General features: G+C 41.5%; 1 protein-coding gene across 1 annotated transcript in view; it reads right to left on the reverse strand.

Moving 5' to 3' along the window:
- Window positions 1-5,505: 5,505 nt before the first annotated feature.
- The window catches only part of LOC103800629 (glutaminase kidney isoform, mitochondrial), a 52,718-nt gene continuing 45,625 nt past the window's right edge, over window positions 5,506-12,598 (reverse strand). The window contains exons 14-17 of the mRNA XM_009073011.1: window positions 7,376-7,437; window positions 6,413-6,489; window positions 6,196-6,259; window positions 5,506-5,839 (exon numbers count right to left, since the gene is read on the reverse strand). Of these exons, the coding sequence (XP_009071259.1) occupies window positions 5,683-5,839; window positions 6,196-6,259; window positions 6,413-6,489; window positions 7,376-7,437 (360 nt within the window). The 3' untranslated portion in view covers window positions 5,506-5,682. The remainder of the gene's footprint in view (window positions 5,840-6,195; window positions 6,260-6,412; window positions 6,490-7,375; window positions 7,438-12,598) is intronic.

A 12,598-nucleotide genomic window follows, 5' to 3' on the forward strand; every position in this document is an offset into this window, starting at 1 on the left:
CAGTAGCGGTTTGAGGAGCCTCCTTACGTGCACTTCTTTGTTTAGTTAGTGAGATAGCACACCAGTGTAGGAAGGGAGGAGGGTAGGAATGTGAGGTCCTCAGCAAGAACAGTGGGAGAAACATGCATTGTGTAAGGGAATTAGTTAAATACAATGTTTAAAACAACTGACTGTACATAGAAGGCTTCAGAGGAAAGCCAGTTCTTTTGCAGAGGTTCCGTCCAGAAAGCTTATGCCTTCTGCTTCTGAAGAAATTCCATAGCTTTGAACTTTTGTCTGCATCACAGAAAGAAGAGAAATAGATACCTGCCACACCTAATCCATGCACTGCTGAAGTTTGTCATGGCTTTATCTTTCCTAGGCATGACATATTGAGGGAACATAAGCCCAAAATGTTACTTGCACATCATTTTTGCAGTTTTCATAAGGCAGAATTTTCTTATGTAGGACATTTAGCACAATCTTTCTGATAAAGAGAATTTCTTGGGACACCACCTTAAAGTTGCATTGGCACATGCTGAGCTTGCAACTCAGGGTGTACAATCAAGCCTAAAGCCACTGCAGACTGCCATCATGCTGTCTAGTAGAGTACCAGACAAAATGAGAACCTACTCTCTCTCAAAAAAAAAAAAAAAAAGAGTAAAAAAGGAGTTAAAGTAAGTTTTTAGTCACAGTGCTTAATCTGCCAAGGTGAGGATCTGGTCACTCATAATCTTTTACAGTAATAAATGCCCCATTTAGATTACAACAGGTGGAATGGAACTTTTTTTTTTTTGTGCACTGTGAACCAGGGCATTTGTTTAACTGTTGATTTGAGTAGCTAGAAGATCCTCCAGGCTTTGATAATGGAATGGTTTTGCAATTCTAGATAAGGCACAGGAAAGTGAAGAAAAGTTTAAATAGAGCAGTGGCTGCAGGATCTGTAGCACTTAAAGGATGAAGTTGTGTTTCCCACCAGAGGAGAAACAGGTTTGTTTATCAGCATGTGTGAAGATAATTAACAGCTCCGAGGCAGCTGGTCTCTTGCACTAAGAGCATGTATTAGTGCAGGCTGATCAATGGCATGCAGTGGAGCAGAGGGACTGCAGAGCACTCGTGCTGGATCCCATCTGTTGGGGTACAAGAAGGGAGCAGCTGGCTGGAGGTGACCCTGCTTGAGCAGGGGTTGGACACGGTGACCTCCAGAAGACCCTTCCAACCTCAGCCCAGCTGTGACTCAGGTGCTACTGCAGCCTCTCTCTCCACTTCTGTCCATTCCCAGCACCTGGGAGGGGAGGGCAGCAGCAGCCCATGGGACTCATAGGCATTGCAGAGCTGCTTCTCTAGGTCTATCAGCTGCTGCTTAGAAAATTAAGGACTGGTGCAGTTAAGTGTGCTGTGCCCCAGATGACATGTGCCCTTGCAAAAGCTTGAGAGAAAAATTAAAGGACCTAGAGCCCGTAACACACATATTTAAGTGAAAGCATTGCCAAACTGACACATTTTTGGTGCCCTGAATTACTGAGGTTAACAGTTCTACAAGATATCACAACTCGTACCTTCATGCTTTTATCTTACCGAGTAGCTATATGTGTATCTCTATTGTTAATGCAAAAATCAAGTATTTGTTTCTCGAGCTACACCTTGTACTCATGTTCTGTATACAGCAGATTATCTTCATTTACTTTTATACTTCAGTTTTATTAACCATTGTGAAATGTTCTTTAGAGATTTAAAGCAGTGGTCTTATTCATGGGTTGGTCTTTCCACAGCCAGTGCTTCTAGGAGGAGTGGAATATTCTTTTGCCATTTTAAATAGAACTGCCAGCTGACACTTTCTCTCCTGTGTTTTGGCTACTTCAGTTATAAAGATGATGAGTCTGCCAGTAGTTCACTACTCTCTATCTCATTTTAAACTTGTTTGTGCAACTGAAGAGTCACAGCTCTGAAGCCTAAGGTGGTATCCATGCTTTTAATTCACTTCATTGCTGCAGGTGAATCTGCACCAGAGTTCTTAGAAGGTGGCTGTTAAGTGTTTTTGTGTTATTGCTTGTATCATGTCATTGATTCAATAAACTGAACTTGAATTTCTAAGTTGAGTCAATCAGTAGGACAAGTTATCTATAGCCAAACCTTGTGGGCTACCAAACTGGACCGCTGCTGCATCATTTTTCCCTGGGGCACTTAAGTGACATGAGCCCTTGTCTCACACGTGTCAGGCTTTTATAGGAACTGCAGAGCTAGAAGAATAATGAAGGAAACTTGGTGTGATAGAGGAGTCAAGAGCAGGCAAGAGAAAGCTAGAGCTGTTGAGGGCATCTGGCCAATCCACTTCAGAATTCTAGCATTAACAATAAGCAACCAGTGAAGTGTAGGTTTCAAAATAAACAGCAACAATCAGATAAAAGCTAGATAAATTAGTTCTGATTTCCTGTAAGCTTTGCAGAATGGAAACGACTGAGTAGGTTTTCATGGTCATCCTTCCCCATGACTGAAGATTTATTTAAAGGGCAGTCACACAGATAACCAATAAAACTCACCACCACTCTCCTCATCTTGGTATTTCCATTTATTATGCTGTAAAAAGCAACACTATCTGGATTTTATTTCTTAAAATAAATAACTTTCATTTTCAGAACCAGTACAGCTCAAGTTTAGATTCATTCATGGGAAACTGCTAGAAATACATTCATCACTGTCTAGTCCCCACAATACAGAATCTAAGAGTCAAGATCAGCCCAGTCAGTTACAATGACCAGAAGTACACTGCCAGTAAGTATAGTCACGGATAGTCCAGCTCTGAAGCAAAGAAATCTGGTACAATACATTTTGTTCACAAAGATAGGCTAATTAATGCTAAGACTATCACAATATCTCTGAGTACAAAGCATTAAGTTAGCTTAACAATTTTAGGTTGTGATACAGAAGAAACATGACATAAAAACAAAGGAGTGGGGGAATCCTCTTTGGAGCGTAAGGAAGTCAGCGCTGGGTAAGATAACCAAAAGCTATTTAGGGGAAAACCTACATGTCAGTGTCATGAATGATAAACAGCCAAACCAATGTACTGCATATAGTTATACTGATAAATAACGCCATGTCTAAGGAGCTGCATCGCTGAACTGGACATTACGAAAGAATCCATCTTCTCACAATGAGAAAATACTGAAAACTAACCAGCAAAAATGCACTGAAGCTGAGACTGGCTAAAAGCACTCGGTAGGAAAGCGTTAAGTTCAGGGACAAGCCATGTTAACTCAGTCAAAATCCTTCTTTGGGTTTTGGTTTTATAGATGTGTACTATATAATATAGCTGTCTTTTAAAAATGCCAGTTTGAACAATGCAAGTATCAGTTAAACAAAGCTAAATCAGGTATTTTTCTGAGAAGCTGAAGGACGTGTTTTAATAGAGGGGGAAAATATGGAAGAAGTCAGATTAGCACTGAGATTCGTAACACTAAACTAGAATCTATCTGAAAACACTCCATTACACTAAAGCCAACAGATCTGTTGTCAGAGAAAACATGCTGGAATTTACTTCAGGGTGCAGAAGAGAAGAGGCCTTGTGCTACTCAGTGACCCACATGGCTCAACAGAGAGCCAGAGGCCATTTCATTTAGTTCTTGGTTAGAACTGAGGTGGCTGTGCCACAGGACAGGAAAAGAACAGGTTAAAAGCCTTCAGAAAAATAGCTGATCTTCAGAAAAAAACACCCAAAAAACAGAAAACAAAACCCAACCAGCTTAAGAACTGTAGGATTCTTGAGAAAAAGTGTTTGATAACCATGCCAGCCAGCTTGAAATGCTGTTTCAGGGCTTTAGACTTTCAGACTCTTCCAAGATGTCATCACCATGAAGACAGTCACTGCTTGTGATGAGTACCAAGCACTTTTCCATGTGATTTGTCCTCCCTGCAGGGAGGCAGTATGGCATATCAATGAGAGACTGTACAGGAACTTGAAAGGATTTATTCTCAACTATACTGACCTGCTGGGTCGCTCTGGAGAAGGGACTTCTCACTAAGCCTTAGTGTACTCATTGCTATAGGAGGATAACGTGGTTCAGATCATCTCTATAAAGTGCTTGGGCCATTCTAGAAAGAATTTGGGCATTATTTCAGGAGGATTTTGGTGCCAAAACACAGAAACTTTGAACTTTGAGATTTACTAATGACTTGTACGCTATGTGCTAGGATACAAACCACCATATACACAACTCTCAAGCACAATCTCTTTTTTTTCTGTGTGCTAAATGATTCTTGCCTAAAATTCTTGTGCTAAAGTTCTTGTCTATGTCCAGCTGTTGTGTTTTGTGAACATCTCAAGTGACTGCTCACTTCTGAGGTTTTATACCACAGTCCTGGCAGAAGGAATTGCACATGGGATAGGGAACTGTTGTAACATTGTACTTTTGCAAACAACAAATATCTGCATCTACATTTCCCACAACGGGGCACATGCCACACTGGCTTCAGTGGCAAGACAAGAAATGCCACAGTTCACCACAAAAGGTGTCACCTACTTGTGCTCCTGGTGGTGAACTCCTGTTCCACACCAGTGGAATCCCACTGATGCAACATCCTGCTCCCTGGTTGATGGCAGTGCAAGAAGAGAACATACCCAAAAACCTGGCTCATCTCCTGCTCTGCTCAGGCTTTGATTGGCTCTATGCTCCTTAAAGCTGTTTCACTCCACCCGTGTTCCTTACTACAAGCCTAAATTAATTCAGATTTATTACATGTAGTATTTGGTTTAGTTCTTGGCCTTTCATTGCCTTCACTGGCTCCTGGTGCACCCACCAAGAACTCCACCCATCAGCCCAGAGGGGCCTGCAGCTTGCCCAAGGCTTGCTGTAGTGCAAATATAGCTGCAAGGAACAGCTGCACGGAGTGGAAGCACCCGCTTTCCCCACTTACAGGGAACTACTTTAGCAGCTGAACATGGAGAGAGAGGAGGGAGGCAAGACAAAGGGAACCGAAACAAACGCTTCCAAAACAAAAACCTCACTACACACTGGTGTTACAAAACCACACTCCCCTACGTCATTTGGTCAAACAAACCTTAAAACACATTCCCTGACAAGACTATCTCTAAGAACAAGCCTAGACCATTGACAGCTGTCACCTATATAGTCTGTGATATTTATAGTATGTAAACAAGGTTGTGTGGAAATGTTTCTTTTTTTTTATTTTATTTTTTTCTCAAAGATAGGTGCAGATCCTTATTTAACACACCCAGCCTAAATCTACATCAGCATCCTCAGCTTTCAAAAAACCTCACTGACGCTCATACCTGACAGTACTCTGGCTCATCTTGGCCATACTGGAAACAGAGGGCTAGAGAGAAACAAAAATGCAGCAGAAAAATTCCTGACCACAGACTAGAGTTCACATAGAACACAAAAATAAATTAAGTAGTGCACGGTAAAGCCAACAACAGCTAAATATTTGTATACATCAATTATATGCAGCATGAGGTAATATTGCTCACATTATGGAGGGAGATTCTTGGTTGGTTTTGTTTCTTTTGAAGAGATTGGATTTGTCCTGTGCGTATAGAAACTCCTGTAACGTAACACTGAAGTAACAGAGACTTCTGTAAAATATATACCACTATCAGATAGAAACACACACGCTCTTCATTACTTATGTATACCACAATTAAATAGGTAAGTGATTGGATTCTTAGGATCTAGCTGAAGATGATTATAGTAAGCCATCCAGATTTTTATGAACCGTCCCATTCTCCTTCCCATTGTTGCTATCCTCTGATGGTGTGTACTGGACCTGATATTCTTGAAGAATTTTAAAAACATCATGGTGTCCGAAATGTAAAGCTTCATCCATTGGAGTGTTATTCCACCTACAAGAAACAGCACAGTGTTTTTAAGATATTTAAGATCAGCATGTTAAGTACAGAGTCAAAAGCACCAAAAATCTAGTTCCTACATACTGCACTAATAATTCAGCACACAGACCACACTAAGCCTAGTAACTGTGGAATTACTTCTTTAAGCTGAGCATAACCTTTTAAATAGTGGTTTTAGTGGTTAGCAGGTTATCCTACTTGCTCTGCAGAACCTACAGAGATCTGTTCCTTCTGCTTCAGTGGACTTGATCCACACATTCCACTCTTATTTGACAGACACTTCTCCTGACAGGGACTAGGGAGAAACTACTGGAACCTCCTTCCTCCAAACCATCAGTAAAACCACCCACCTGTCTTTGGGGAAAGGATTCACTTTGCAAGCTTCCAGCAGAAACTTCACAACATCTACATGTCCTGTAAAAAAAGGAGGTTTGTGAGCATATGGACTTAGATACATCCATAGATATAAGTAAAAAGTTTTAAACAGCAGGTATGCACAGAGAGAGCAAAGATGCTCCAAAGCTGACCACTCCCACTGACAGCAAATGACATGTGAGGAGACATTACCCTCTGCAGCTGCCACATGCAGAGCTGTTCGTGAGTCATAGTCTCTCTGCTCCATATCCATTCCTGACAGAGCAAATCTAAAAAAGAGATTGCAGAGAAAAGTCTTACATAATTAAAGCGAGTTGCAAAACTAGCACGGAACAACATCCCTCTACTGAAGTGATCAACCTCTGCTCAGTGGTACCAAGAGCACATTGTACCCTTGCTGGTAATGAAAGGCCCCTCACTGCTTCAGCTTTAAGAACCAGGTTAGGGGCTTCACTTGCTTTCTGCTCTCTAGTTGTTACAAAGAACAATAAAATGTCTTTGGTAGTAGTCAACATACCCAATTTGAACTCTAATTTCAAGCTAAGCCACATAAAACAAAGTAAATTTATGCCAGGTGAGGAAATCCTGGAGAACTCCAAAGTCTGAAAATCCTGAACTGAGAGTCTTCCATCACACTATGGTGCTCTGGGACAGCACAGTTAAACTATACACATTTTTCCACCCACTAACTACATTTAGATATATTCTAGCCAAAGCAGGATGTTTATTTAGTCCCTTACTATTATTACTTTAAACGCTGCCAGATTCTATTCCAGATTTAAAAAGCAAAGCTAGATTTCCCAGCCTGACCAACAAGGTACATTTTCCAGCCAGAAGTTTTGTGGCACTTTCAGAATGGAATTACAAAGCAGGTGAGTACAATTAGGATGTTCTGCCACTGCCATAAAAGAAATGGTTAAAGAAATGTAGTTCACTACAATCCAAAGAAATGTAAAACAACAGGATTCAGGATGATGTGAGGGTACCTTGTTGATGGTTAGTTTTGGAGCTTTTGGTTAGGGTGATCATATTCAATATCTAGCTCATGCAGCTCAACGTCCCCAACACAGACACAGTGTGTGTCCATGTTCATAAACAAAACAGCAGGAACCAAACCTGCAGCATCCCTACTCCCACACCCCCATGGATTTTTACCTCCGGAGTGCAGACACGTCCCCTGTGTAGGCAGCAAACAGCAGATTTATCACAGACTTCACCTATAACGAGAGATGAAGTCCAGTTTATTTACCTTTCCTCAAAAAGAAAACCCAGGAGAGCCCAGAGTGGCCAGTTGGTCCAGTGCTTATGAACTTGCTGACTGTATTCCCTTGTCTGGCCACATTTTGCAGTACAGTGTGAAACGCTGGAAGATTTACTCCATCCTGATTACTGTAAGCTCTGTCCTTACAAGGCTGAAGTCATTAAGGACAGCAAAAGAACCATAAAACATGCCTTTCAGCTCTACTGTGGTAAAAAGTATGAGCCCTACTGTATGAGCCAACCATATTTCTTGCTTTGATTGCCAAATGACACTGAGTATTGAATTACACAGACCATCACTTTTCACAATTCATAAAACCATGAACTCCTCAGAAGACAAACTCATTCTGGAATAGCAAGATTTTTATTTTGATTTTTTAAAATTAACTCTGAAGATTCCTAATGCCAGGAGACATCTATGTCAGCAGAAGACAAGAAATAGTACCAGTTTTTCTTTGTATGACAGATTCTTCTTGCATACATCTAACACACAGATCTTTCTCAAATAAACCACTTTAAGCTAAACCATTTTAAGCAATTGTCACATCAGAGTAAGGTTTCAAAGCAGATAAAAGTTGGATCTTTTTACATAAGTATCACAGGTGAAGTCTCCAGTAAGTAGTGTTTTTCTCAGCCCTATTAATTACTCTAAAAAACCAATACTATCAGGCTACACCAACCTTGTCCCATGCACATTTTTAATACATCTTGGCTGTAACAACTCGGCAAGCTTTAACAGCAGCCAAAAATCACAAGCTAGATGGTTCTAAGCATCCCACACCAGCTTTTTTCATAAACTGATATAGCCACTTCCAGGCACCATTTCACAGTCACTTCTAGTGAACTTTCTAAATGCTGCTTTGCTTTTTAAGTTGAGTCTACAAAGCTCTGTTGCTGCCACCAGCCAAATAACAGAGACAAAGGAGGAAACTGATGCTGCATTGACCTTCTACAACCAGGAGGAGAAACAAACAGAACAAAAAATCCCCACCCACAAGCAAGTCTTCCACAGATTTCTGCAAGAACACTGGCATATATTTACAGGGCCACAGATGAGCCAATATCTGCACCTCTTACAAACCAAAGTCATGGAACTGCTTGTTGTTTATTACACCTCAAGTTTGCAGTGACGCAGAGAGAGACCCAAGTAAGAGGAAAAGGAGGCTCAAAGGCCAGGGTGGCAATGCAAAAGTGCACATCTTTTACAAACACTGCCCTGCAGACTGTACTTAAAAGGAGGTGTGAAAGGGGAATTCAGTTTGACCATCTATCTCTCCATTTCATCAGGATGATTCAGGTGCTTTCCTTGGGTAGGGAGCAGAGCAGTGCTCTGCTGCTGGGGCCCCACAGGCACACTGGGCTGGCTGCACTCCCACGTTTAGGTCCTGCAGGTGGATACTCTCCCTTTTCAGGACCTAGGAGGAGCAAAGGACACTCTGTCTTCAATAAGAACCATTTCAGAGGACTACTCTGGCTGGGCTTCTTGATGTTTCTGGGAAACACAAATATGTATTAAAGCAATAAAATAAAAATAACACACATTTCTTTCTTCAAAATAACCCACAACTTTTCAAGTGCAGCCAGGGCTCAGAATCCCTCTGAATTCAGCTGAACATTCTGCTATGAAGCCATTTTCATTTTCTACAAAGATGTGGCAAAATGTAATTTGGAGATTCCTGAGGTTTTCTAACACAGTCATCTCAGGCCAGGTCTCTCAGCAATCTGGGAGAGGTTAAAGCCACTCCTTTCTTATATAAATCATGCAAAATCTGAGGCTGCATTACTATAAAACTGAACTTCTTGGCACAACAAAACAAAAAGAAATACAAGTCCAGACAAATTGAAAAAATCTATGCTTGTTCAGTTCAGAAGAGAGAAATTTGAAAGGAAATACAACTGCTCTCTGTACAACAGGAAAAGTAAAATGAAGGAGAAAACCAAGAAATTTAGCAGGACAGCTATTAGCAGAGTAATTATCCAAAGCTGGTCAGGAATGACCTCAAGCTTAAAAAAACCCCAGAGTGGAGCCACCATAGCTCCTTGGGGCTACCTATCTCTGCTTCTAGTGAGCATGTAGTGATTTTGTGGAAGAACTAGGTTGGATTTGCTAGCACCAAAACATACCCCAACCCTATAACTGCATCCTACTGTATTAGCACATTGTCTAGGCTCAAAAAATTAACACATTTTATAAGGTATGAATTGCTCAAAAGGCAGCCATAAACAACAACAGTTTTACTGACTTTGCATAAAGAGTGAATTTGATGAAATTTAGAAATCTGCAAATACATAACACATTTTGAATTCAAAGAACATACAATCCCCATGTGCATCTTTACTGGAGAGCAGGAGATCATTCCTTAGTTTTCAAGAGAGTATTAATTTAAGTAGCACATATATTAAACCATCATGTAAGAGGTTATGATTTACATTGAGGAAAAGTTACTATGTGAACAGCACTTGCTGCCAGAAGCATTGTATCTGTACAGAATCTCACTTAGGCTGCCATAAAGTTGAGTATAAATTCTCTACCGCTGAACTCACAGTGTACTAGCCTGAAACAACAGGTCCATTGCAAAAAAAATCAAGAACCAAAAGAAACTCTAAAGTGGGAATGACAAACATAATTTGTGGAGTTTTAACTGTAGGGGACTAAATAAAATACTGAAGATGACAGATGAGCTGTATCCATTCAAACTAAGTAGGGCACAACGCAAGTAATTTAAGTGTTTAGAGACTCTGTCAGTGAGTTTCTCAGCAAGTGACTCATGATCCTCTCTCTATGTGCCACATTCAGTACAGGTGTTTCTATAACTGCATTGGTCAACACAATTTGCCCTTCACATTTAGAAACAATAAGACACTGGCAGAGGTTGCCCAGGGAGGCTGTGGATGCCCCAATCCCGACAGTGTTCAAACCCAGGTTGGCTAAAGCCTTGAGCAACCTGCTCTGGTGGGAGGTGTCCCTGCCCAGGGCAGGGGGTTGGGACTAGATGATCTCTAAGGTCCATTCCAACCCCTTAACATTCTATGATTCTATGAGAAAGTTTACCTTTGACCCAAAAGCCATGACTACCTTCTCCTACTGCTCAGAATTCCTTAACTACAATAAGTTAATAAAAGGAGAAGGGATGGAGTCCATTTGCTATATATGAGCCAGATAAACACGTTACCATACAGCTGCATGGCAGGATCAAACCCAGAGTAAAAACTGTTCCACTTTTTATCAAACAGGAGAGCAAACCTGTGCACACCAAAGCGGAGGAATCTGGCAGATGTCTCCTCACCATGCCAGCCACAGAGAGCACTACACACTCAGCTACAGTGAAACACACTTTGAAACATTCTTTCCTGAGTGCTGGATATAATCCTGGTTATCCAGGCAGGGAAACCAGCAAGAAGCTCACCAGGATTACTCAGTCACTCAGTGAGTAAAGTTCAGAAACACAACTGGCATTTTCACCTTCAGGTCAGTAGGTGTTAGAGGTCTTGGACTCAGCTGGATAAAGCTATGAAGGATCCAAGTCCTGTTTCATGTCAGAGGCAGCCAAACAACTACCACCTCTAGAGATCTTTTCCAACTACTAGTTCTGTGAGTCTGTGGGTGAGGATATGAGCAGTACAAGAAGGAAAATTCAAGACTGCTGTTGCTCTAGAACTATACCGAGGTCAAGCTGAAGGAAGGAAACACACGGAGTTCAGAGCAGCAGGAAGTCACACTGCTGGGGCAGACATTTCACATAAACACAAGGGACCAAAGGGCAAAAAATAGGGGAAAAAACACCAATTCAAAAACCCTAAAAGCACAAACTGAGTGGGCGATGGGACTGACAGTTACAAAGGGAAACTCAGTGTTAAAGTAACTCCTAGTCCACTGTAGTTATTTTAGTAGCTCCTAAGTCTGATTATGCTAAAAGTTTCCAAGTCTCCTTCAAGCAGCTGTCCTGTTTTTCTGCAAGCACACTGTCAAAGGCCTTGGGCACGGCATGATAGGTTTTGGTTTGCTTTTTAATTTCTCAGTACACTAACTTGAAAATCTGAAAACCAACTTTAACTTCAGTATTAATATGCTGAAGCTACTTACTGCAGGAGAAATTTCAACACATCCAATGGATCAGAAAGGCTTGGCCGGAATGTGGCAATTGCTTTGGTGGAATATTTGTCACAAAACAGTCTTGCCTAACTTGAGGCGCACACCCTAATCCAAACTTTCAACTTAAACAGCCTCATGATGGCTAGCAGCAAATGCCTGTACAAGGCTGAAATAGAATCACTTCTCTCTCAACACAGACCAGTTTGGAAGACTATTTTTTTTACTGAAGAAAAGCATGTCTGTCACTGCCTGGCTCTAAAGCCATCAACAGAAGACCTCTCCAAACACTCCACAGAGGGCACACTGCCATCACTATTGGGAATAAGATGGGAAACTGAGGCCCAGAGATGGAAATGGAGTCTCATGGAGTGAAGTCTAACGGTGAAGGAAGCGTGACTTGGCACCTTCAGCCCACTGGCTCTCACAGTTCAGCACCAGCAAAACACAACCAAACCACAAGCAGGAACCAAACCCAAGCACTGAGTGTACCAGCCCTGTGCTCTGCCCCTGCACACATCACTACACAGGACTCTGTCCCACTCTGCCACCACTGCACGGTGGGGACAGACTCTGCTCCTCACTGTACTTGGGTCAGGAAAGAAAAGCCAAACAGCTGTGCATGCAAGGAAAACAAATCCTTTAGAAAAAATTAATTTAGCTCAAAGCTGGATTAAATCCATGAGCTCTTAGCTAAAAAGGTCACTGAACCTGGATTTTAATTTCCTACTGTGCCCTGCTTCCTGAGAGCCCTCCTCCCTCCCCCAAATTTCTTTGAGAACATTACAGAATTTACATTCTAAAAAAAGATATTGCAGCCAACTTTACTGTTTCTCCAGGTGGCTGAGAAATACAGTCAAGCCCAACAGTTTAAAATGGTGCTGCTGAAGGCAATACAAACAAGGATAAATAAATAAACCCCCCATAACTTTCCAATGCCCTTTTCATGGTATTTAGGGATGAGACCACATCTTCAAAAGAGATGTTCAAAATACCGAGCAGGGGAAAAAAGGTCTGAATGCACACTC

This window comes from Acanthisitta chloris, unplaced genomic scaffold (assembly GCF_000695815.1).
Source record: "Acanthisitta chloris isolate BGI_N310 unplaced genomic scaffold, ASM69581v1 scaffold7734, whole genome shotgun sequence".
In the NCBI taxonomy this organism is placed as follows: domain Eukaryota; kingdom Metazoa; phylum Chordata; class Aves; order Passeriformes; family Acanthisittidae; genus Acanthisitta; species Acanthisitta chloris.